At 37.0% G+C, this 27,490-nt stretch overlaps 1 protein-coding gene across 9 annotated transcripts in view; it reads left to right on the top strand.

Moving 5' to 3' along the window:
- slmapa (sarcolemma associated protein a) overlaps positions 1-27,490 on the top strand; it is a 76,227-nt gene that overhangs the window by 30,476 nt on the left and 18,261 nt on the right. For 2 of the 9 annotated variants that reach the window (XM_063473762.1, XM_063473763.1), the window contains exons 4-17: positions 11,804-11,840; positions 16,270-16,332; positions 17,248-17,343; positions 17,736-17,807; positions 17,898-18,038; positions 18,130-18,267; positions 18,642-18,810; positions 19,569-19,619; positions 21,558-21,707; positions 23,382-23,447; positions 25,995-26,054; positions 26,202-26,276; positions 26,541-26,621; positions 27,024-27,083. In XM_063473762.1, coding sequence (XP_063329832.1) covers positions 11,804-11,840; positions 16,270-16,332; positions 17,248-17,343; positions 17,736-17,807; positions 17,898-18,038; positions 18,130-18,267; positions 18,642-18,810; positions 19,569-19,619; positions 21,558-21,707; positions 23,382-23,447; positions 25,995-26,054; positions 26,202-26,276; positions 26,541-26,621; positions 27,024-27,083 — 1,259 coding nt within the window. The remainder of the gene's footprint in view (positions 1-11,803; positions 11,841-16,269; positions 16,333-17,247; positions 17,344-17,735; positions 17,808-17,897; positions 18,039-18,129; positions 18,268-18,641; positions 18,811-19,568; positions 19,620-21,557; positions 21,708-23,381; positions 23,448-25,994; positions 26,055-26,201; positions 26,277-26,540; positions 26,622-27,023; positions 27,084-27,490) is intronic. The other 7 variants (XM_063473767.1, XM_063473771.1, XM_063473768.1 and 4 more) reach the window with 5 other exon arrangements.

Here is a 27,490-nt window from a genome sequence, read left to right as displayed (position 1 = left end):
AAAATGTGTGTGTTTGAGATCTATTTGTAACTGTTAATCACATTCTTCAGGAATCAAACTGTATTTTACATGTTGCTAAAATGTGCGGCACTTTCACGTTGTCACACATGCAGGACTTTAAGATTAGTTTGCCAAGTCTAGCTAATGTTAGCAGTGCTAGCACTTCCTTCCACACACAGGACCGGAAAACACTGCTGTGGTTGAGTGGTTTTATTTAAGTTTGCTCTGACATGTTGCCTATTTAAAACTTCTTGTCACTGAAAGAGAGGGGCTCCTACCTTGTGCCATGTGGCTGCATAACATCTCACCTCTGGTAGTTAACTGGTTTTCTACTTAGTATAATATGAATATTTTGTTTAAGTAACCACGTAGCATTACTACTGACAACTACTGAAATCAACAATGTTTAAATCTCTAGATGACAGGCCACACACTTCTCTAATGAATAAAGCTGAGGTCTTGGGATGCATTTAGAGCTTACTTTGACTGTTTATCCAAATTTGGACATTGTGTGATACATTTTTCCCAACCTGGAAAGACGGCTTTTCATTTACAACTGCTTTTTGTCACAAACAAAGCTTCACGAAGTGAAGATTCTGATGCACAACTAGGAAGTGAAATCAATAAGAATTGGAATATAAAAATAACCTGGATGTAATAATCGATTAAGACATTTGTGAGACATCAGATATTAGTTGCCAGGATTTTGATCTGAAATTATGAATAAGTTTGCTTTTTGAACAAGTGATCATCAGTCACTTTCTGGTTGCTAGTATGTCTTTGCACAGGAACAAAATCATTTCAGTCTCTGTAATTTTTTTTCCTTGTCTCTCTGTCACTGCAGATGTGTGGTATTTTATTAGTGAGTTGTGATGAATTGTTACGACCCCCTCTGCTAGGCGACAGGAGGGGAGTAACATACACAAGCCCCCCCATAAAAACTGAGTAAAATAAAAGGGCCGCAACAGAATTGTCCTGGTTTATTTTCAAATGTGCAGGTTTGGATTGTAGTTCAGCACAGGTTTAAGAAGTCTGTCAATTAACACCAACGGTAGTATTTTATCCACATGGTCAATAATGCATGAAAGTGAATGGTGCTTACCTGAGATCTAAAGAAGCGTAGACCTCCAACATGTTCTGTGGGGAAACGACTGTAGTCTCTAGTTTGACCTTTGACCTTCAGCATCTGTTATTATATCCACATGGGAATATTATGGGAACAATTATGGCGTTTTTTGTCTGTTTGTTTTGTTGGTTTTTGTTTTTTGCCCTTTATCACCGTTCCTCTCCCCCGCTGTTTTTCTTTCCCTACCTCTCTTTCTTTCTCCCTTTTCTTTCCCCCAGTCATGTCTGTCCCGTGTGTAGCAAGTGAAAATAAAATAAACAATAAAAGCAAAGATGAATCAAATAGACCAATACGGCAAGGCTAGGATGGTCCATTTGGTAAAGTAAATCCAATAATTCTGATGGCAAAAGAACCAAACGGGACAGGCGGGAAAAAAAACAAAAACAAAAAAAACAATTACGGCATCATAGACTTACAAAGTGCAAGCAGAGGCTGACACAAAAGCAATGATGCTACCTTCTGTCTCAGGACCACATTTGACATTTTTTGCCTCCAACAGGTCAAATTTCACCTATTTTTTTCTTCTTTTTTTTTAAACATTTCCTTTAATCAAACAGCTCTTCTTATTTAACTAACAGTTGGACTATGTCTCTAGAGTGCTGCTGAAGGGGAGGGATGTAAAACTAAGTCAGAAGATTTATTAATAGCTGAAGAATGTCTCAGCTCCCTGGTATTAGAATTAGCTTTCTGGAGATCTGCCTACAGCTTTATAAAGATGGTTACTGTGTTTGCAATTTTACATTAAACTAAAGCTGGGTCTTTGAAAACTTTGATAGTGACAAATGTCCACAAGAAAGAAATTAATTAAATGGAAAGAAGGCAAATTACACTTTTTGTATAGCAGCACGTTTAGAACTAAATTTCAGTAAAAAAAACCAAAGACCAAAGAAAATGCACAGAAGACGAAAAACGACAGTTTCATAACAATAACTATGCTTCAATTTTATTTTATGAACATCTTTATCTATATAATGAACTCCACTCTCCTTATAACCCTTCAAAGATACTCCCCAAACTGAACCCTTTTCAGATTTACGTCTTTATTTTCTCCACATTGATACTGCATTTCTAATTTCAAACAACCACTAAATAAACATTAATAAAAATTATTTAGTAATGTGAAAACTTTGTTTACATAATCTGTGCTAGACTTTTCCCACAGTGATGTAAATTAGTGTTGTTGACAAATAAAGTAATTTTGATAACTGACAATGTCATTATTATATAATATAAAACGTGTGAGGCACAGGACTGGACTTTGTGCTTCCCCATAAGTATTTTTCAGCAGTATCCATTTCCACATACTGATAACTATTTAGCTGTCATCTCTTACTCTAAATATTTTCTCTATAATATTAAATACTTTTTATAGATCAATGAAAATGTATTGAGTTTTAATGCTGTTTGATGCTCAGAAGTCTCCATAAAGTCCTCTGAACAGCACAGCTCCATGGAGCCTCTTCAATTATAGTTCATGTAAAATAGGAGGTAACAACGTGGGAGTGTTTCCTTATTATTCGGTCTTCCATCTAATCTAAAACACCTGTTGTGACCTCACTGGATGACTTGTGGCCAGAAATGTTTGTAATTGAGGATCAGCAGTTTTCTGCCTTTGTGAAGTCATTTTTTTCCACAATATTGTTTATGTGGTGAGACACAGAAAAACACATACAGATCCAAAGAATAAATTCGAGCAAGTTGTGTGTTAGTGTTCCTGCATTGCTTTATTGAACTACTTCTTTAAAATAATGAAAGTTAATTTTATAAGGTAAACATTGAGCTATGAATTATTAAAGTCCGGCCTGTGAATGCGTCTCGTGTCATTGTTTTGATCACGACAATAGTACTTCTTTGTCTCCCCTATCAGTCTGTTACTGCTGTCCGTATTTCCGTAAAACACTCATGCATACTTGTGGTCATGTGGTTAATGGGGGTGTTTCATTTTCAGATTCACTGCTCTTCCAGCCAGGTGAGCAGGACAATAAAATGTCAGCTCAAAAATAGGTTGGGATTAAAGATGATAAATCAGTTGCCAAGTGATTTATCCAGGCTACCTTTGACCTACCACAAGATGATAAAGGTAGTGAAGAGTCATAGTTGCAGCAGAGAGGAGTGTTTCATCACAGTGAGTGCCAGGAGGGGTGGAGCTACAGTACCTTGCACAAGTTAAAGGAAGAAACTCAGCTGTTTGTTCAGAGGGGAGGAGCGGAGAGACGAAGAAAGCAAGTTAGTCTTAGACTTCATGCGCTCTGTGGAAAAGTAGAGAAGAATCAGCTGCTTCCTCTGAAACCAGAAGAGAAATGAAGTAAAAGTTAGAAGCTGTGGAGGGGGGCAGGCATTTCTCAGAATAGTCAGGGTGAGGTAGAAGCTGAAAGGTGAACTTTGGCCTGTGACAAATCACTACCTGAAGTACGAGGAGAGTACCTCACAGGTAAGGTCTTTGAAGTCCAGAATTTCAGGCAGGTTTCTGGGCAACACTGGTCGGACTGTTTTCATGCTTTTGATATTTACAGAGCTTTAAAGTCAAATAGTACCATGACCTAAAGTTTGTGTCTAAACAACAGTGTGTCGCTGCAGCTGCTGATTGTATCTGTTCAGTGTTTCTCATTGAATTTCTGTATGTGGTGGTGACAGGGGAAGTGGCTCTCTGTGTGACCGTTCGACCAACCTGTGCTTTCTTTTATAAATTAATGAATAATAGTTTATATTGTTTGTGACAGTTATTAATTAGATGCATCTTTGATTTCTCAGCTCGTAGACAGACTTCAGATCCACCATCTTGGTCTGCAGGTAGCATTGTTTTGTGTTGTTTTGTTAATGACCTCAGCGTAGCAGCACATGAGCCAGTTCTCCACTTGATGCTGGTTGTGGTTGGGATAGGCAGCAAGGACAAGAAATACAGTTACCAGCTGCAGTTTAAGGTGATGAAGGTGGAGCCCTTCCGAATACATATTATACCTGGGAACCGCAGGCATTTAAAGTCTGTGTGTGTAAAAAGTAATTGGTGGAAACTAAAACTAGCTTTGTAAAATATTGAAATTTAGTGAAGTCATTGCTGTTCCTGGTGTGTGGACGCCAGCATTGTTACAGAGTACTGGAACTGAAGTATTTTCTAGATGTTGTTAGTTGTAGTTCCATATTAACTCGCATAGGAATGTTTGCTCTATAAATTGTAACACATGTGCAACAAGATTTGTTGATTAAACTCTGGTCATTTTTTTAAAAGACCGCTCAGGCTGTTGTTAAATGGATACTGAATGTTTGTGTGCAGTATTTTTATTTGTTTTACCACTCAAGATGAAATTGGACTATATGTTGTCAACAAAACTAAAATGAACTAAAGCTGGAAATCTAAAAAGAGACCTGATTGGTTGTTTGTTCAGGTCACTGTTGGGTTTCTTAAAGCTGATGTGGCAGCTGTGTAGAGAGCTTCTTTATAGTTTTTAATTCTTGGCATTTTACATTATCGCTTCAGAAACAACCTGCTCATTATCAAAAGTGTAATCTCTAAGGTTAATCTCCTGATGCTGTCCTCCTGATCTGGAATCCTTTTAAGCCCGTTGGAGGCCCAGAGTTTAAATTTATCGCCTGCACTTCCTGCGGTGAAATGCTGGTTAGGGGGACTGTATTGAGGCCAGGGGTTTAGTATTTTTAAATACTTTCCTGACGTTTTTTATGGTTAAAAAACTGGGATTACCACTCCAATGTTATTTTTTTTTCACTGACAGTGGAAATACATGGGTCTTGGAAGCTTTACACCAGTGAGACATATCAAAAGGCCAGTGCAATAGAGATGAAGAGCAATATCAAACCTATTAGAGGTGGAAGAGAAATGTGCTGTCTGTAAAATACAGATTTTTTTTTTCTATCACTGAACCAGAGAAATCCACCTATCAACTATTTTGTCTTATAACCTTTTATGTGAATTGTTCCATCACATCTATGATAAGACTTGAGATAATCGTGGACGGATCCGTCCCACTGATTGGCCCAAGTGAGCCGAGGGTGGTTTTGAGTTTTTGGTCAAGATAAAATGTCAGTTTTGTTTTCAGTTATGCTGCAGCTGACTTGTTTATCTAGATAACATTTCGTAATGTTCAGTTCAAACTCTTGTGTCACACCTCTCTATCCTATTTACTCCCACTTTGAGAATGTTATTAACTGGTATTATTAACCGATTTTTAAACGTACAATTGTGTTGCTGCTGAATGTCTAATCAATGGATCCACCTCTAGTTTCAGCTTAAATAAATTCAAATAAATCTACAAACAAATCTACAAAATCCCCTTTAAAAGAAAAAAGGTGAACAAAAGATTGAGTTTTCAATAAAAGGATATGCTTTAAATTGAAGAAGCTATGCGAGGACTGTTTTTATAGTATAATAAAATAGCACAATATTGACGAAAACATAAAGAAACAACAGAAAAGGAATCAAGCTTTTACGCTTCCTTTTTTCTTTATAAAAAAAAAAGTGTCCCACTAATAAATTAATTGTTAAAACTTTGATGTAAATGTAGTCTTTTGATCCAGAATTTCCCTCAACCACATTTCTGTTTTTTTTTTTGTTTTTTTTTGTTTTTTTTTAAATAGTCTGTGCTGCAGACATATTTTAGTAAGTAATAGATGACCATGTAGAGCTATGTTTGTGACAGAATGAAGTGTTCTCCCACAGTGTTTTAAAAACATACGAGTATGCTACAGATGGAAACTACTGGCAGCCTTTTGCTGGACTGCATGCAAAACACTCAGCCTTTTTGTTTTCCTGTTGCTCTGCTCTGCACTTTGTGTGTCCGTGTAGGCAGACTTGATGTTCTTGTGAGCCACAGTTGAAGATCTGTGAAATTAGATCATGTGATGGCGTAGATATTGTTCCATCTTTTTAAAAATGTGTTGCTTTGGAGCCATGCTGGTCTGGGCTGTGCAGGCAGTATTTGATGACTGGAAATGAGTAATTTTCTTGATGCAGTCAGAATCTGCTGTAAACAACTGCTGCAGAGCCTCCTGAATCCCCTGAACCGGCCTCTGATCCTTCCTTTTCTTTGTACAATGGAAATCATTTTTGTCCTGCATGTTTACTGTACTTTTCTTTATTTGCTTATTAAGAGAAGGCATAATTGCTTAATGAGATTGTGATTAAGATATTTATCTAAATAGTGTATTTTTACTGTTCAGTCATGCTCTTTGTTTTTGTAATTGTTTTTACGTTATTGAGCTATTTTTTTTCTATCAGTATTTAGTTTAATGAGCTATTCGACTTTCAGGCTTTCCTGGCATTGAGTGGATAGAAATCTTTTCTTGTTTTCTTGTTCTTTCTGGTAACTTGATAAATAAAATGCCTTCAAGCTGAAGTAAATGTACCCCAATTATCCAAATTAATGGAATCAGTTAAATAGATGTGTTTTTATTAGTTGGAGAGACACATTGTAACTGCAAACTTAACTGTGATGATGTTAACTCCTTCCCCCATAAAGATGACATTTACTCTTAACCTCCTAAGACCCGAACTCTTCCACGACATGCATTTTTAATTTCTCTTTGATATTTGGGCATATTGGGGCCCGATGAATGTAAAAACAAAGAATTACCAGATTTTTTTTTTTACCTTATTTTTGTTTTTAAGAAAAATAAGAGCCACATATGAGGATATTTGTTTAAAGTTTTGATAGAACAGCAGCAGTATAATGTCCTCGTAAGTGGATATCAGGCACATGTAGAGCAAAATTGAGTATCTTGGTCTAAATAACCCAAAATGTGATGTCCACATATGTGGACGGCAAGTCCTAGGAGGTTAATAATGAGTTTTGACCCCTCAGTATATATCAATAAAGACATGGTTTGACGACCATTAGAAAAGTTTCTCCATTTTTCCAAGGGTAGCTGCACAGCCAGAGACCACCCTTTATTAACTTCTGATGCAGTCATTTTGTTTTGTAAGCAGGCCTGAAATATGACAGAAACTCCTCAGTTTAACTTTACTTGAGTTTAACTTGCCTTTAGTGTAGGAACTTGAATAGGAAAATGTTAAATCACACCTGAGAAAACAGGTCTCTGCTCACCTTTAAAGGCTTAATCTGCTAGCATGATGTAGCTGAATGACAACAAACAGCCTATTAGCAAATGATTCAAGGTCCATTTATGTTGCCATAAACAGACCTGTATAACAGGAATTCCCATATTTATTTTGATATTTAAATTTCTTGCAAAACATGCCCAAAATATCCCCTGATACATAAAATATTCTTCTCTGTAAAACAAGCAGGGGAGCAAGTAAAAACTGTAGTAAAGTTTGGTATGTGAACTCTCATTAAAAAAGGCTTTTTGGTCATGAATTGGCAAAAGAGAAAACGTACAAAAAATGTAAGTGCCAAAACGGCAAGCAGTGCAGTTTAATGACCTGAAGGTGTCGTTTCTTTAAAGGACAGTTATCTTGGCTTATTTACGTTTTGTTTTTTTGTTTTTTTACATTTTTGGTGCCTGGATCAGGGTTTCAAATGGTCAAAATGAAGAAGATGGATTATAACGTTCTGTTGTATCTAAGAAACCTCATTGTCTTCACTGCACACAAGCCATTAATCCAAACTTACAAACTATCACAAAAACCCATATTTCTGTTATGTATGGGTAAAGAGAGAGGCAAAAGGCTAATCATTAGCATGAGCAGTGCTGATATGAAGATGGTATCTGAATACTAGAACTGCTGCCAGCTGTTATGCACAGAAATTAAAGTGTGACAGCGCTGTGACTGAATGAATGCAGCAGGAACAAATTGTTGGGACATCACAGTGAAGAAGAATCATCATCCCTTCAGGACAAGATAGTCCTCTGGAAGTGCCAGTGCCCAGCATACAAGTGTTACAATGCTTATTTGCTGGTGTCCAGTTAAAAATATGACTAGGAGATTTTAACAAGATAAGAGGAAACATTGAATACTGTATGAGAGACTAAAATATCTAATGTTATGACATATTTAGGAGGACTGCAGTTTTTCCATTTCTTCTTGCTGGGTGTCATGTGATCAGCAGGCAGTGGAGCTCTGATATGAAAACGCCTAACTCAACACAAAGTACTGGGTGTTTACTGTGATTGATGATGTGGCTCTGTGGAAACTGTTTGCTCTAATCTCTGCAGAGAACCTGCTCTGCTGGTCCTAAATGTACAAAAATCCTTTTAAATCACTGCCTTAACCTTTTAAAGAGCTTTTAATTATTTTTCTGACCTGCAGTTTTGGCCTTATGTACAAACTGAGGTTAATGAAAGTGCTCTTCTCAACCCATCTATTTATTCACTGCAGATTTCTGGTCGTGTATTGTCATCTCATTAGTTTGTGAGGTACTGCCATTCAGAAGAAAGTTGCCTAAAAATAGTGAAGATAAAACTGTTGGCTTTTGTTTTTGTTGTAAGACAGCAGTGGTCTGTGGCTAAACCATTCCCTTGTTCATGTTTGTTTTGTGGCTTCTTCAGTGCACCTGTTGTTACTTTGAGTTGCACCAAACTGATAAAATCGATGTACAATAGTTTCTGCATCTTCATTCTTCTGAGCAGAATTTTACATGCAGCTCAGTAACCAAGCAAATTTGAGTTGGAGTTATAAGTATGTTCAGCTGAAGTGTGTGCTGCAATCCTTTTTATAAGAGGAAATGTATTGAAAAAAGGCCTAAAATTAAAGCTGTGGTGGCTCCATAGATGTTATGATGGAAGTCTAGCTTGTTCTTGTCTCCTGTAGAAAAACAAACAATTATTGATTTGTAAAATGTGTTTTTGTCATGTGTCATGAGAATTCATGCGATCCGTGAGTTTTTTGTTAAAGGAGCTGCTGCGTTATCCATTTCTGCAGTGAGTAGTGACACATTAACAGTGTTGAGTTATTTTTTTGCCCAGAGTTGAATTTACCTTCCTGAACTGTGACTGTTTCGACGTAATCTCCACACTGTCTCTCAAACAAACCTGCATGACCTTGCTGTGTTGTAAGATTACAGTACTTTGGGTAAACACAGCACAAAATGACAGAGGCCCTGTTTCTGCGGGGCAGAAACTGAAGGTGGCCAATTTGTTTTCACACTGTGGTTTTGGTTTAGATTTATTCTTCATTCAGTTCCTGTCAAAACTACTGTGTTTTTTTAATTAATGCAACTTAGAGAGCAGTGGAAGCGACTCACAGTGACTGTACTATATTATTATGCATGGTTTGACCTAAGAAAATGGAAGAAATGTGACCCTGTGGAGCAGTGGAGTGTTAAAACAAGTGACCTACAAATTTATTGCATTGGTTTGTGATTTTTCAAATGAATGCATTCATCTTCTGACTGCTATATCCTGCTGTGTCCTACATATCTTTACAATATGAATCCCACAGTTTACTGAAAAATTCAGTTATAATAACAAAGTTAAATCCATGGTGTTACAAGAAAAGTGATGTTGTTAAAGAATAATTTAAATATAAAGCTATAGAAGATGGTGGCCACGGTCTCTAAAGAGCCAACCAATAGCCAAAACAGGAAACAGATGAGCCAATCATTTGTTGTGCTTATGCATATGCAACAGAAGATGTTCATGACAGTTTCCACTGTATGGCGGGTATGTCTACACGCTATTGTGGCTAATATGGTGATTGGTTAGTACAAGTGAATGGTTTTTATATCGTAGTGACCATTAAAAGTACAGATACATATTTGACTTTGTGTACATACCTAAGCAGACACAATACAATGATTTCTGCTTGAGGAGACTGTATCAGGATATTCATGAGCCTGAGCTTTTGGTTCACAGGGATCATGTGTGTTCAAAGTTCTTGAGCCATCCTTTATTTCTTTATAGAAAGGCTTAAAGGGAGAAAAGGTTGAAGTATGCCAAATTGCATAAGAACTGGACTGAAAATTAGTGGCAGCAGTCTTATGGGCCTGTTGCAATACCATCTTAAAAGCTTCTGATTGGTAACAGCTTCATTTTTCAGCATGGCAGTGATCCCAAACACTGCCAATCCAGTAAAAGCATCACCTGAGTGGAAAAATGCACAGCTGAACACCAGCTAATGTTACAACTGATAGCAGTATAACCTTAACAAAACTGTATAGTCAACTACATGGTTGATTTTCAGGGTCTGACTGAAAATGTTTAATTTCCAGGGCTACTTGAAGACTTTTTGTTTGTTTGTTTGTTTGTTTGGTTTTTTTTCTCCATCAGACAGTGATCTTTTCTTGGGACCCTGCAAACTGTAGTAAAGTAATTGTATCCTGTGCTTACACATCTCACTTGATTTGAGTGATACGTTTCAATGCACTGTTTGGTGTTTTATTGGTCCATATATGTGAGTTTGAGATGTTATTAAAGTCAGACTTTATGTAACAGGATATTTTTGAGACTGGCCTCAAGGTGTTGTCTGCAAGCAAACAGTCGCATCAATCTCTGACTTTTCCTGTACTTTAAGGAAAATCCTCTCAGGCTTAATCATTGACTGTGTTTGATGTAATTGCAACAACCACACCACACTGATCCAACATACACAGCAGCCACTGCAGTGTGATTCAGTGCAAGTTCACCAAAAGTTAAAAACACGTATGTGTTTGAGTGTTTTTCAGGGTGCAAGTGAAACTGATATTGAGTATGTGAATTAAATTAGTCAACTAATAATATTACTTAAAAAATAATATGGAAACCAGTTACCTGCCATTTTGAAGTAACACATGGCGATATTTATTTGACTCTTAGGTTTCAGTTTTATTCCAGTATAGCAGGGTACTTAGGAATTTAGACAGCGTGATTTCATGCCTTTCCAAAAACAAACACACAAACAAAAGATATCCACTCATCTTCCTATAAAAGTATCACTGAGATACTGAGTATTGTTATTAGTGTATTTCACATAAAACCCACCTGAGTGCAGTCTCTGATGGAGCATTTAGCTGAGAAAACAGGTTAACTATTAAAAATGGTAATAAAAAAATACTAATACTACAATTATTCCTCCTCCTCCTACTACTACTGCTACTACCGCTACTAATAACTGACTGTCATTTTTTTCATACACTTGGTCATAACCAGGTTATTATCTTTTCTTGTTAGTTTCCCCCTTTTTATAGAATTTCCTGTCAACAAAGGTTTTGTTGCAGGCTGTAAACATGATTATTTATGTTGCAAAGTTAGACATTTTAACATGTGAGTCTGTGCCGACTAACTCACTTTAAAAGCCTGCCTTAAGTGGCCATTAGAGGGATTTTCTTCATGAATTGACTTCATTTTTCAGATCTGGAGGTTTTTGCTTGATTAAATTACATACATAAATATGTAATATATAAATGCTCACTTTTTATTTTTTCCCAGTTGCATAAATAACCTATGAACATAACCAAAGTTTTAGTCCGAAAAGTCTTAGGTTTTTTTTTTTCCTTTGTCTTTTCCTCTGCTCTTCCCATCTAAAAATTGTTGCAAGGCTCAGTTGCTGAGTGGATATTTTTTTACATCAAGTGATTTATACCCGGTGAAATGTCAGAAAGGTGTGAGAAATGGACTCCTTGTTGCCAGTGACTTGGTCGTAATAGAATGAGTGTTTTATTAAAATGAGCTGAAAGACTTTTCCAGGAACATTTTTTTTATTTCGGTCTCCGTGGTTACTCCATGTGTCTTTGCTCTTTGGTGTTTCTATGGTGACGAACTTTTTTCTCTCCTCTCTTCCTCTTTCAGTGTCATCCAGCCTCCGTTACCACTACCTATAGACAAGGTAAGAACAGAAGTATGTATGTGTGTGCGTGTTTTTGTTTGTGTTGTCCTGTCCCATGTCAAAGTGTCTCTCACTCACTCACATGTAGGGCTACACCTCAGAGAAGCATCTAAGAGTGTGTGTTTGTATTTTTAACACACATAAGTGGTCTTTAAACACACAGAGTGGAGTTAGTCAGCTGACAGAGGAATGCAGAGATCCCTGCCAGTTGGTGCTGCAGCATTACAGAAATCCTTCATGTGCATCAAGAAGCAGGATTTTTTTTTCTGCCACTGTACAGGCTGTGGTTTCACATACATTTAGATGTTTGTCCACTCAAGCCAACAGCTCACTGATTTTGAAGCGTCAGCGGGCGCTTTGTGTTTATGTCCTTTTTGCGCTAGATTCTGAAGCTGCAGGTTTTATCTCTCTCCAAACAATACTGACTGAACCAGCAGCCAAAGACGATCCAAACTACACTTCACATTTCGCTTCACATAAACATAATTTCCTCTTACTTTTGCTGTTTTGCTTCCACCACGATAAAATCACACTTCATGTAGAGATCTCTCTCTAAGGAATAGTTTCCCATCTAAAAATCTGTTTTTTGCATTATTCGCTTACTTATTACCCACCAGTCTTCAGTGACGGCTGCTGTTTTGTTTTTTGTTTGTTTTTTTAAACTTACTTCCGACAACAAAGCCTCATTTCTGCTGTTCAATACTGAACAAATGTTAACTTTTTAAAATTATGCAAAATTGTGAAATGCTTAGCTGTGTCTCTAATCAAACCTCTGTAACTTTGCTCTGCTTCACTTCGTTTTTGACTGCACAATATTTTTAAGGTCATCTGCTATAAAAACCCAGACCAGGAAAACCGCCTTCATGTTTTTCTGTGTTTTATCCTCAGTTACTTTGACACAAAGGAATCTGCTGTGATGCTTACACCTTTGATAAAGTCTCACAAGTGTCAGCTTTCTTTTTATAGATATAAAAAATATAGATATGTACTGATGGGTGATCAGAATTATATTTCTGAATGCCTGAGGCAAAATTTCCCCGAATCGAATCGTGGATCGAATCGATTCGGGACCTTGTGAATCGGAATTGAATTGATTCTAGAAATCAGTGACGATACCCAGCCCTATTCATAATGTTCATAATAACTTAAAGTGCTTATACAGGAAAACTTAGATTGCTTCCTTTTACTAAACTAATTACTAATGTGTGCAGTAATGTATAATTCAGAGTATTAGATTGGAATTGAAAGTTGAAAGTAAACTGTATAAATATAAACATTTTTATACTATCTTTTTTTGCCCCTGTGTTGCGCTATCTAGATGGTCCTTTTGTGCTCATTGGTCAATCTAACTCAGACAAATTCGTACTTTAATGAAAAGTTATCTGTAACCCCTCACTAAAAAGATGTTATTTGCAGCATTTCACATTTCAGTTATTGATTTGGAAATTCATATCTATGAAAATCAATTCTAGCTTTACCAAAGTCTACATCAGCATGTGGCACACTTCAGACTTGCGTGACTCAACTTGCCATTGTTTATTTTAGTGTGCTTTAAAGTTACTTCTCCTGTATCTTCACGGTAAGGAGAGATGAAGGGTTGAATAAGCAGCTAAGTTGGTGAGCTGTGCTGTGACTGCGCACATGCCTTGACTCCGGTTGTGTTTGGGTTAAATGGGATGGTTAAAAAATGTTTTAATGTTTGAATTGTGTGTAAACACTGCTTTTCACAGATAATGTCCATAATCCACACAGCGGGACATTATCTTTTATACAGTTGCACGGTTTAAATTTGGGCCAGCTTTGGTGGGATTTGCAATCCTGCAAATCTAACACTTAAAATTTGGTGCAATGGCGTACAAAGTTTTCCCAATCTACAGTAATATTGGTCATTCCTGTCATGCTTCTTGGAATCTGCCTCTCCATGTGAGGTGAATTTCCAAGCTAAATTAAAAGATGCTAAAATTTGCAACACTGAAAGCTGCTGTTCCAGGAAGTCTCACAAACCTACACAGACAGGCATCAAAGAGCATGAATGAAGCCAAAAACAAAAACAAAATACCCCGTACAATTTAAAGTACACTTTTTTTTGTTTTTCTACAAGTCAGGTGCTAAATTCAGTCATATAGACTTCTTTTAAAGTTCCAGAAGGAATTGAGGTTGATTCTTTAACCTCAATGTTGTAACACTGAGAAAATTCCTTAGTACTGTAATCGGGAAATTTGCTGTTAGAGTTTAGCTGATAAATTGACTAGTACCAACGTATTGTAAGTACACTACAAGATTATTTCTGCATATAAAAATATTGGAATTTATCAAGAGACTTTGAGCTTCCCACAAAGTAAAATCTTTAGATATATGAAAATATTGATTTTAATCAGTGTTTTTTTTTTTTTTTAAATAGTGGGATTTCCTTAGAAATCTTTTTTTTTGGGTTTTTTGCAAATAGTCATAAAATATTAGGAAAGCATACAGATTTATGCTCAGTAAGGCAACACGGACCGTTTTGAGCATGTGAAAACCTGTACCGGTATCAAGACGTTCTAGTAATAAGGTATCAACCCTTTGAAAAAGAAATTTAAAAAAAAAGAAATCCGTAGAAATTACGAGCTTTAGTTGCTGTGGTTTGTTTTACAGCTACTTTGCAATTAGTTGAATTAGTCCGCATGCACCAGCTGGCTCCCAGTGCTGTGTTCACACAAGGGATAATTTATCATGTAATTTGAATGAACGAGTAAGTCTTTGTCATATCATAACGAACACCTTTCTATAGTTTCCTGTACCACACCACATGTGATCATATAGACACATGGTACTTTAACAAAATTTTTTAAACACATTATATAGATGTAATGTAACTCTATGTGCCATACAGTGCAGTACCAGACTAATTGTTTACCCATAGTGTGTTGTACCAGGCTTCCTCTGTTGCCTCGCCCTGCTCTGATTCTTCCTCAGAACAGCAAAGACTCAGTATAACCTGTCTGAGGAATGTAGGCTGGTGTGTGAGCACGCCTGGGAGGAGCTATGATTACATTTGAGCCATTCTTAAACATAGTTAAGTGTTCTAAAGCAGGATCCTCACATCTCCCAGGTCTCAACACACATAGTCATATGTGTGTGTGTATAAATGTATTAAACCTTATGTAGGTTACAGCCGCAAGTGTAAAAGGTGTTTTCCTCATTATGTTCTCATACTGGTAACAAACATAAAACATCGATAGCAAAGGGCATGCTGATTTGATTTGTACACATATATATAAGGATAAAAGAAAACCAGCTCACAGATCTATTATAAAAACCAACCAGCAGGAATAGCTGTGGACATACAAAGGTGACCATGCGGCTTTGATATTTCATGGTTAATCTGTTGTCTGACAACAGGAACATATTTATTATTTGCCTGTATTAAAATACTGTGTAAGTGTAAAGTCTGCGAGAAGCAAGCAGATGGAAATGGCTAACAGAAATCCAGCTGAGCGTAACACTAATGGACACTATCAGTACTGCTCGTTATCAGTCACTCCTTAAAGTTTAATTTTCCACAGAGCTTTTTCCTGTGTACATGAACTCTTTCTTCAGATGATTGGAGAGCCTGAACATGTCAGTGTGGTTATTTGTAGGCTATATTGAGTGTTTTCATCACTTTGCTTGCTATCACACAGACCTATTTGAAATTTGACTAGATTTGTTTCATTAAGGATTCTTTCGTTAAATTCAACAGCCTCCAACAACAAAAAGAAAAGCAGTACTAGCTTTAACACTTTTTTGTGCTAAATATGTTTTGCTACGAGCAGTCAGTAGCAGATAGTTAGCATCCATTCTATGATACACAACTTAGCATTGACCCAGGCTTAAAGTGTGGAAAAGCATGAGGCTGTGAAGGTACTGCATGTAGGCCACCAGACGTAATTTACAATAAATATGTTTTTTCCCCTAGAAATTATACAACTTTAAAAAAACAAACAGAACTAAGATGAATACACTACATTATTCATTTTCTGACCCATTTTTGATACTGAAGTTATTTGTCATTATCAGAGGGAAAGAGGTAAGAAATTAGTGGCTACAACAGTAACAGTTGCATAGATGCATAGATAAACATTACTGACTGACAAACAGATATTGAAATGAAAGTTATTAACGGAGAGTCGTTCAGAAAATTCTGAAGCTCAAAGTGAATCAATGAAAGCAGAGAATTATATATTTCATGTCGTGTTTTAATGATCAGAGATGTGGTTAGGCAGAAGTGGACCTGCACTGTTCCTGTGCTCTGTCTTCATGTATGTGTTTGTTGTATGTTAAGGTCAGCTTACTCTTTAACCTTTGGTTTTTCAGCTGTTTGTCGTCCTTGCATTCAAACAAAAGGCTGAATGAGTCTCAGACAACTGTCAGCATGTTTCCATGGTTTGTGTTTGTGTTTGTTTTTTAGGTTGCAGCCAACACTCCCAGTATGTATTCTCAGGAACTGTTCCAGCTCTCCCAGTATCTACAGGTAATACACTGACACCTACTGGACATATTTGAGAACTACACTAACAATAATGAGGATTCTGAAATGTGATTGTGCTTCTCCTTATTTTCTTATTTATATAAATATATACAAACACAGTTAAACTGGTGCTTGCTCACATACAAATAATCATGGTGAGCCATAAGTTCAGGCTTCAGACTGCTCTAAACAGCTGGTTTTTGGCTGTTTTTGCAACATCTATATGATGCCATGCAGAGGGATATCCTTCATATAGTTATCAGGCTTGAAGGCTCCACCCACCTGCCGCTCAACCCTTGTGTTTACAAACAGCATCCAATCAGAAGAATGCAGGCTTACTCTGTTACAACCCAAGGGACTAAAGCTATGAAGCTGGGAAATGAACAGAATAGGTCTGCTTTAACAAGACAACATTGGGTTCTGTGAAGACTTGACAGGAGTATTTCTCTGATGTGAAATTGATGTGAAGTTTTATCTGATCAAAAAAATAGATTACACAATGAAAAGCATACATCAGAGGTCATTACTAAAAAACAACTTTCTATAAAGCACAAAGAACTAAAATGAGGAATACATGTTTAAATTATTTCTAAAGGAAGAGTGAAAAAATCTGATTACTGATTTTGTTTTGTTTTTATTTTAATTTTAAGTGATTGTAGCTAAAAACGGAACCAAGTATAATATTATCGTAAATGTTGATGCACTGTACCAGAGTTAGCTTAGAACTAATTTGCATCCTCTGTCCCTTGGAAGGTTCCAAGCAAAGATTACAATAAACCGCAAAGAAAAAGCAGCTAACTGAAGTTAACTGGTGCACTAATATTAGTGGATAAAAATCAGACATTGTCATAAATAACTGTGTAAGCTTTTGTTTGTCCTGAGTTATTTTTCATCGATGACCTCCCTCTCACTCTCTAGGAGGCCTTACACAGAGAGCAGATGTTGGAGCAGAAGTTAGCCACTCTGCAGCGTCTGTTAGCCACCACTCAGGAGGCCTCAGAGAGCAGCTGGCAGGTAGGAAATACCACGTTTCATTCTTCATTTCTTCATTCTTCACAAGTTGAGGAACAGGTGCAGCTGTGATCATGCTTTCTGGCAGTTCAGCATTCAGTCTTTTTAGTAACATATAAGTATAGTGTTTCCCACAAATCACAAATATGAGCACAACAAAATGAGGCATGGCACTTTCATTGGTTATTCAATAATAGAGCCTATATAGAGTTGTGAACTTGGATTCACCTCGAGTTTGCAACATCATATCTAACTGCTCATATTTAATCAGGGTCATTTAGTACACTACGCTGCGATTAGTTAAACTAATTTGTCTTGTTTTCCCATTATTTTCATCTATAGATGGTATCTAATGTGATAAGGACTGCTGTAAACTAAGTGTGTGTCTCCTACAGGCTTTGATTGATGAGGACCGTCTGCTCTCCAGGCTGGAGGTGATGGGCAGTCAGTTACAAGCTTACTCTAAGGTATACATACACATAAAAAATGGCTGCATACTTCTACAATGAATCAAAGCAAAGTTAAAGTGATCATCGCCTTTTAAAATTCTCTTTCAGTCCCAGACGGAGGAAGGGATCCGTAAGGAACTCTTGGCTCTTCAGGAGGACAAACACAACTACGAGACAACGGCAAAGGAGTCTCTGAGGAGAGTTCTGCAGGAGAAGATCGAGGTGGTCAGGAAGCTGTCAGAGGTGGAGGTACGATACACATGTGTATATGGTATGCACAGAATGAAAATAATTAAAATTTCTAAGGTTAACATTTGGTGCCATCTCTGCTGTTGTGCAGCGCACGCTCAGTAACACCGAGGACGAGTGCACCCACCTGAAGGAGATGTCTGAAAGGAGTCAGGAGGAGCTGAGGGAGCTCGCCAACAAGTACAACGCAGCTGTTAATGAGATCAAAGAGCTCACTGACAAAATTAAGGTAACTGCCAAGGGAAAATTATTTATTTTCCTGCAGCATTACTTCATTTTAAAAGAAGTTTTATTTAAATGTGTTTTTGGAGATATATTTAGAATAAATTATCTACAAATTCAGTAGAGGGAATCTGTGCTCATTTTAAGCTCATTTTGTGTTTTATCCTTAGACTCTGCTAGAGCAGCTTTGCATTATTTATAGTTCAGAATAATCCTTATTTATCAAAAATGGGAGCTGTGTTTTATGTAGCATATAATCTTTTTTTCTATTTGGTTTCTCCCCATTTCCCTCCTTATTCCACTTTTTTTTTACCCTTGTCTTTGTCCTCTTCTGTTCCTTCCTTTGGCTAACCTCTCTTACGTCCTTTTCTCCTCCTCCAGGCTGCAGAGGGAAGACAAGAGGAGCTCACTCAGCGTGGCGCGACAGAGAAGAGGGAGTTGGAACTACGGATTGAGGAAATGGAGGAGAAGGAGCAGGTTCTCCAGGCTCGCATCGAGGCTCTGCAGGCAGACAATGACTTCACCAATGAGAGGCTTGCTGCCCTGCAGGGTACAAACAAACGCGCACACACACACACTTCAATTCATGTGGCATTACACAGACTTGGACGCTTAATCCAATCATATGGTTGAATCAAATCAAAGCTTGATCCCAAAATGTAATAAAAGCAACTGGACAGCAACTTCTCATTCAGGAGGAGCTCAGAGTTGATCTGCTACTTGCAATTAGACATCTGAGTTTATTTAGGCATCCGATTAGGATGTTGGATCTGTTTTGCAATAATTAATGGAGAAAATGACAAAAAGTGTATTTTGACTAAATTGCGAGGAGGTCATATTACCGTAGTATGAGACAGGTGGCTGGACAAAACAATTTATAACAAATGAAAGGTCTCCTTTTTACCTGTGCTTTGATAACATGCTCATCCTCTAGTCATAATCCTTTTCGCAGCTTAAATGCCAACCCACTCGTGTACTTTGTGGTCCAGTAACTTAGAATATTTATTAAAATCATAGCCAATTTCATTTTTGTACTGAATGACCTGGTTAAACTCATGATAGGTTGGATACATTAAATGATGGTTTTTCAGTCACCTGGTGATCAATCTGCATCATCTGCATCTTTACAACTATACACAGAGCCACACACACACACACAGTCCTATTTAACCCGCTGGCATAGTGATCACTTTAACAACATAGCGCCTCTTGCGCAGGTCAGATCATGTCTTTGACCTGTGCTCGGACTTCCTGTCAGTCAACACTTCTCCCTGCTTTTGTTGTTGTTGTTGTTGTTGTTGTTTACAGTGCGGTTAGAACAGCTACAAGAGAAAAGCATTAAAGAGAACAACAGTCTGGGTGAGTCCACATGTCCTGGGTTTGCGTCATCTCCACCACCGTCTGTTTGTGTATCTCTATCACTTCCTCAGCCTCCACTAATGATGCATGACAGCTTCCTGCATGATTTCCATGTAATTTCCTGTTGCTTGCTGCTCTTATCACTGAACTTCTGTCTGTCACGGGAATCTGGGTGTCTTCTGTTTTCGTCTTGTTTATGGTAGCATGACATCCAGCCTTCGGGTTTCCATTTCCTCTGGTAGTTTATATCTTGGTGCAGGAACTGAAGCGTTCAAATAAGTCCTGAGAGTATTCCGAAAGTGTCAGCTTTTTCCACGTTTATAATCAGAAACAAACACTGAGATAAAATGACCTAAATTTAAGTTTTCAAATATTAAGAAGGATTATAATAATTAGTTTTAGGTGATGTTACTTATAGAAATACATTGTTACACAGCAATATTACTGGGGGGTTAACAGGAAGTTAAAATATTTTATCAGGAATATATCCAGTGTTGAAAATCAGTGGGAAATATATTGGGCATGGTTGTCAGGCTCAGTTGCAGCCCTCCCCTTTTATACAGACCTATTATATGAAAAGTGGCTGCACATGAGCGCACCCTGCAGCATTATTGACTAACTCATAAGTCACCAAAAATGGGAGCTGTAGGACCAGCATCATTTATGCTAATTACAGTATGAAATATAGCAAATATTTCCAACTTTGTAAAGGTTGTTCTTATTATTCCAGTTATGACTTATTTGAATAAGTAAACAAATATTAAAGCTTTACACTGCATGTTAAAACAAATTAGGGGATTAAGGCACTGCACACTAGCTGCATCCATCATACAGTATGTGGGTTCTTGTGCAAAAAAACGTTGTGGTCATTTTCCAGAGATTTTTACGGTTCGCTCACCAATAAAGCAGCTAAGTTTTATAGTGTAACTACATATATCTCTACAATGATTCCAGCTGATGTAAGATGTTGCACTAGGCAACGGGAATAGAGGCGAGTTCAGAATTGAATGAGCAACTTGAGCAAAAAATTTTCTTTGTCTGTTTCGCAACTCTTCAGCTGTGATTCTTCTGATGCCATTAAGAAATGGAGGGGAAGCTTGATGACGCCCTTAAATGGCAGCTTGAGCTGTTTGGTTTAACTTTGCTGTTAGATAGTGAGAGGAAGAAAAATGTCGTTTGGAGAAAAGTGAGCGAGATAGGATTATTATTATTTTTTTTTTTTTGGTACATTCTGAAACTGGGAGTTGAAATGTGAAAGTGGGTCTCTGACGAACAGGTAAAAAAATATGACATGAAACTAAGGCGAGTAAATATTTTACCTAAAACAACCAAAGGTTTGCTGATGCTGTGGCTCTGGTGATCTGAACTTTAATTTATATTAAGTTAATAGTTTTTACCCCTCAGCCGTAAAAGGCTGATGAGGTATTGTTGTCACACCGCCTAAAGCTTTTTCTTTTTAATGATTGTTCAGGGGTACATCTTTTCCTTAGGGATTAATAAAGTATTCTGATTCTGATTCTAAAGTCTTTTGAAGCCAAAGTGTTTCATGTGACCTTCAGTTTCAGCTGTGTGTGAAGCCCGTAGGATTTGTACAAGGCTTCATGTCCTTTAAATAGCTCGATGGTCGGTATATCCACTGGTGATAGTGATTTTTTTTTCTGGGGCTTTTTGGATAATCTGGGCTGTTTCTCTGGTTTCCAAACTGTCCACTGCTTTGTTTTTCTTCCTGTGGGGGGAAAAGTAGCCTTGGTCACTGATTGACTTCTGGTCATTGAATGCCTGACACTCTGAACATGAATGCTGCGGGTGACTGCCTCACTGCACACCTCGCCACAGTAATCACCTTATGACGGAACCCGCCATCATTTAGACTCTGTGCTCAACATTTCTGGTGACATTTCGACAAAATCGTCTATATCTGATCTGGTCACATGACAGATGTCGTCACTGTCCCCCACGGACCAGTAGAGGAGCTTGTCGAGGACAGAGATTCCACACAGCAGATACGCGAGAGCCAGGAGGAAGACGATGATGAGGAGGATACAGACACCGATGATGGTGCAGTTGGGGAAGATGAAGATGCTGATGGTAGTTTAATTATCATAATAATAAACTATTTAATTTATATCTAGGCTTGTTTTTTTAAAAGGTTTTCCTTCACAGAATTAACAAAACAAAATGCTATTGTAATACAAATAATTAGAAAAACATTTAGGGAATAATTTGCTCTTGATATTATTTTCTTTGGGGGGGAGTGTTCTCCAGTTTTTGTTTTTTTTGTTTTGTTTTTAACATTGATCTTTATTTTAGGATACAGAAAAACACTTTCTAATTTAAAAATGTATTTTATTTTTTTAACCACTCCTTTAAACCCTCTTAGTGAGGAACTAGTTTTACCTAGTAATTTATAATGAGTGCAGAGTGACCTTAATCCCGTTCAAATCTGCCATCTCTAATTACTCCAACAAGGAGATCATGTGCTTGGTTTGCTTTCTGTCCTCTGGCAGGATTCAACTGAACACTGCCTTCTGGGCCAGTCGATCAAATTTTAACTGTCCTGCTTTTTCTGTTCATGGGTTTGCATACTGTGTAATGACACAATATCTCCTAAATTGGTACCCACAGTGGTCCAAAATGTGGTGGATTTTTTTTTTCCCCTTTCCGTTTCTTTTTTAATGAAGTGGGTTAAGATCACAGACACTATCCAATTTTTTTTTCTTTAACAACAGCCAGTTAAACATTCCTGCCACATCATATTACGCATGACTATCCTCCAGTTTTCGTGAAATAACCTATTTCAGACCGTGATACTTTACTTAAAATGAGCATCATATTTTGCACATTTAAATGATAACTTGTTTGATCCGAGCCTTGAATTCAGTTTTTGTGTATTGTTAGATTTTTGGGAGTTAAACTGTATCATCTTTTTGATTTCACTTTGTTTTGGTAACATCTGTACTTAGATGCAAAAATGAGGTGGTATTATTATTATTATTATTTCTTCAAAATTCGAGCGGACTTGTGAAAACTGTTGGGCTGGTTAACTCGTTATTTCTTGTGCGTGATGTTGAAATGAAAACTTGCTGGGAGGCTTTATGTTTCCTGTCTGCTGTTTGCTTGTCCACATCTTGTCTGATGTGGTATCTGTCCAGAACCTTTGTGTTATAACTTTCTGTCTGAAGAGACCAATTTTGGCTTTAATTTCAGCTCCATCCTTTTATTGTGCATCTATCTGTCCTCGAAGTTCTCTGTAAATCGTTTTTTCAGGCATTCTTCCTGCTTCTACCTGTTTGTCTGTCATGATTTCTGTCTTTGGTTCTACCCGTCCGGTCTAAAACCGGGTTGGGTGTGGAGAGCCAGTTCTCCACTGGATCCTGTTCCAGATTTGTCGATCCTTAAGGACAATGTTTTTTGATTCTGTTTATCTAATCCAGAACATTAAGTCTTATGGTCTGCTCTTCAGTGTGCTTATATTGGCTACAGAGGCACAAGCACATGGGATGCAGTAAACCCACTTGTCTTGCAGTTCAATATAATATTGCAATAAAACCAGTTTAAAATCAGGACAAATTAAAAAAAAAACAAAAAAAAAAAAACAACTAAAAAAAATCCAGATATTCAAAAGAATTGTATCGATCTGCGTTAAATCCATGATTCAATTTACCCTGGCATCGATAAGCAGAATCAATAAAATCTAAAAGAAATACCAGGCTCTGCTCTGATAGTCTTCATAGTAATGTCAGTTCTCTGTGTTTCTATCAGACAACTGTCATGTTAACAACAGCGGAGGAGACTCAACTAGAATCCAACAATTGATTGAGTGTCCGCGTGAGTACAAGCATCCATTTCTGCTGTACACCGAAACACTTTTTCCTAATTATTTCCTTTACTTTCTTCCCTACGGAGGCCAAACAATGCCAGGAGAAGCCAAATGAAACTGTCAGAGCGCTTAAGTCATAAAATGGAAAGCACAACATTTAAGTTATACTTAGGCAATTTTTATTTTGTTTTCCTCAGAATTATAAGATCTGGACATTTACATTTAATAACTAAAAATTTCTTCCACTAAATTCCAGTAATACCATAATATCCCCCTTTGTAATGATTTTAAAAATTCTAAATTTCGAGATGTGATGTAATGAAATCTACATTTTTACTCATTCTTCACATGCCTTAACACATCATCACATCTTTGGATTTTCCTGGTTTAAAGTTGTTTCTGTTCTTGTTCATTCTTCTTTACTTAACTAGTGAACTGTGATTAAATCTTTTGGATGAAGATTGTTTTTCTTTAATTGGATGTTTCTTCAGAGCAGTTTTATTTTGTGTGAAACAGGCTGATAAAGAGTATTCTGAGAAAACTGCAAGTGGTTCTTTTCATAAAGACGGGCTAAGCAGTATAAACTTTTTAAGGTTGAGTAGTATTAAGCGTAGTATTTAAGCCTTAAACAGCCAAACTATTTTATGCAGATATAATTGTTTAATGGCTATGTTTGTGTTTCCATGGTTTCAAACAAATGTTCTTTGCTGCTGTGGGTCTTTATTTTGTTCACTGCAAAATGTCATGTAGTACAAAGTAAAGAATAAAAATAAAGTATGATTTTAAAAAAACACAAGAAACAAAACAACATCGATTTCTAGCACAATTTTCTATTATCCTTGCCACACCCAAGGATGATCTCTTAAAGAAAAGTTGTAGATAAGGTTGGGCGATATGTAAAATTTTTCAGTCCAATAAGCGATGATAGGCGATATATTCGTGCAGGTGACTTTTTGATGGGCGGAGCAATGTGATTATGCACGGACTGATTTTCGTGTTTAGAATTTATACATTTTGTTTGGAGGGAATATTCTACCTTCTTTTCTTGTTTGTTTCAGTATTAATATAGCTACTTTTTGGATTATTTATTTATTTATTAGAGATGCACCAAATCGCACAAAAGACTTAACCTTACTTAGGAGATGTTATATTTTTTTATGTTTGCTGGAAGAGACATTTTGATTTTTAACTTACTTTTTGTTTAATTTTGTATTTGTTGTTTGGTCGAGTGTGTAAGACAGATAAATACCAGAACAGAACAGAGTGGAAAAAAGAAGCCAGTTTCTTTGGGGTTTTTTATTTAAATAAAATGTTTGGGTTTTTTTGTTTTTTTTAAATAGTCTATACTACTCTACAAGAGCGACATCTTGTTTTTCTGTCAGCAGCAGCTCTTGAAATTTACCTCACTGCAGCTGGCACAGACATGAATGAGCTCTCTGAGTGATTATTCCTAAAATCACAGCACAGCTGTTGTTTTTGACTGTTGTAAATGAAGAGAGCAAATATGTTATTGGGAAGATTAAGTTAAAGTGTTAATACCATTTGCCAGATCATTTGAGCAGGCTTTAGCTGAAAAATTATGAAACTAGAGGTTCATCATGAGGAACCAGGACCCACCTAAGCCTGGTGATGTCTCACTGACCAAATGTTCCTGCATATTGAACTCTTTCTTCCTCTTTAAAAAAAGAAGTTTTTTTCCTGCATGCTGCTTTTATAACTTTTCACTAAAGTGAAACACAGATTTTTTTTTTTGCTCCCTTCTATTTTTTTTCCTCGTCTTCCTTCTCTTTTAGCTTCTTCATTTCACATAACTTTGGAAAATTTACCTTTTTAAACATTGACCATGTCTTCACTCATACCAGAAACAGATTGAGTAGCAAGTGTGTGAAAACATTTGAGGAAAACATCATCCACTGTGGAATTTTTATTGCTGCTGTTCCTTGTCGGTTGATTACATTTACTATCAGCTGTCAGCCACATTCTGGTGTGGTATATAATGGACAGATGGAGATTAGGACTTTAGATGAAGCTTTAGTTTTGTTTAAGGTCATTTGGAATTGATTGAAGTGACCTGTGTTAATTTTGTAGTTTAATTTCACATTTATTGTGTGAACAGATAATAACAGCTGGTAAGCGTAGTTTGGCTTTTTCAAGGGTCTCTATTGCATTAAGTATTTATTTTTTTATTAACTTTATTTCCACATTTGAATTCAGTTAGTTTTTGCTGTACAAAAATGTCATTGGATTTATCATACTGAATGTAAGGATACATAAGTGAGATGTCACTGCAGTAGTGATTAATTACTTCAAGCTGTCAGCTGGTTCAGTGTTTTACACGTTTTTTCCAGTCGTCTGATAATTGTGTTAAAATGATTCATCTCTGATTCAGCTGTTCAGTTTGAGAAGTTTGAAATAAAACATTAGTTTTTCTGAATTTGTATACTAACACTTTTACTAACCAACTGCTAATCCAGCTGATAATGGTGGAGGTCAGATTTTATTTTCTGACTTATTTAAACTGATTCCTCCTGGTTTTCTGTTTTTTCTCTCTGCAGCGGTCAAACAGCTAAAGGAGACCGTCAGTTCTTCAATCCACAAACTGGCCAACTTTGATGGTAAGTTAATAACTCAGTTTCTTTTGGATTTCTTTTGTTTGTTTTTTTTGAGTCCTGATATAGATTCATCCATGAACAAAAGCAAGCTAAATGGATTGCTGTTTTTTTAAAACCTGAACTGAAATTTTCACCCTAATGTTTCTGTAGAAGTGATGGACGCCCACTTACAGAACAACCAGACGGCGGGAGATGACATCCTGACCAGCCCTGATCGACTCAAAGGTAGAGAACACACCAGAGTTAGAAATTAGGTTTTATGATATTGTTTTATTTTTTTTAAATGTTCAGTTTTAATGATTCCAAAATTACGTTTAAGTAGAAGTATAAATCTCCCTGAACAGTGTGCATGTGTTCCAGCTGATTAAAGTAATTTATTGGTTTTGAATTTGATGGCATGAGTAAATATTGACTGTCTGTTGATTACACTGTAGTTTTTTAGTTAGTCCTGGCTGATGTGCCTGTTTGTTTTTGTGTGTGCGTCCACAGGGAATCAGATGGATGCCAAAGAGTCAGACATGTCCGACACTCTGAGTCCCAGCAAAGACCGCAGCAGTGACGACACGTCAGGTCAGTGAAAACACCCATACATTCCTGCTCATTGGTTTAAGTCTAATTTTGGCGATTCCGAAATTTGTCTTGTGTTTTCTCAGTTTTACTGGAAAGGTTTTTCTTTTCCACCTAATTTCGAATAGCGTTGACATCTATTTAAAGTTTAGCTGTTCTGTCTCACACTATCTGCTCTTCAATCTTTAATTAATCATGGCGTAGCTTTACAAATTACTGAAAATGTTTAGATTTTTTCCTAAGGGTTACAAATGAGTTGCCTGAAACGGAATGGTGTTATGTATCTTTTAAGATTGCTTGTTCTCTCTAGCAGTTTATTATGTCAGTATCTGATTCATCTTGAAACTGCTGGAGTATAGATCCTGAAGCAGCCACAGGAGTTTTATGCGTTTTTGTGTGTTTCAGATGGAAACATGAACGACCAAGAGCTGAATGAACCTCAGAACAGAGTAGCTCTGCTCAAAGGTAACTGTGGCCGTGCACCTGTGATCATAAACCCCAAAACACTGGGCTGCCCAGTTTGATTATTGTATTTAACTGACCATTAGGGAGATGTTCAGCTGTGCTGGTCCCTGAAAGGCCTGGTGTTTTTTCCATTTGAGAGTTTGTGTCTACAGACTGTATGAAAGGCGGATGAAGCGAAGCCTGAAGTGCCTTAAACTCTCACCCCTGCTAAGGGCCAGCAGGGGGTGCCTTTGGGTGCAATAAGAAGTCTAGGTGTATTAAATATGAGTGGGGGAAAAAGCCCTCATTGACATGACCTGTGACCTCAGTAAATGGTTTCCTGCAGAGTTTGTGGTCTCAGGCGATACTTTAAATAAGCGCATTTTTTAAAGCTGGGATTGCATTTACTTATGTCTAATATACACATG

Source organism: Pelmatolapia mariae, linkage group LG5 (assembly GCF_036321145.2).
Source record: "Pelmatolapia mariae isolate MD_Pm_ZW linkage group LG5, Pm_UMD_F_2, whole genome shotgun sequence".
NCBI classification, from domain to species: Eukaryota; Metazoa; Chordata; class Actinopteri; order Cichliformes; family Cichlidae; genus Pelmatolapia; species Pelmatolapia mariae.
This window is presented reverse-complemented; position numbering and strand designations above follow the sequence as displayed.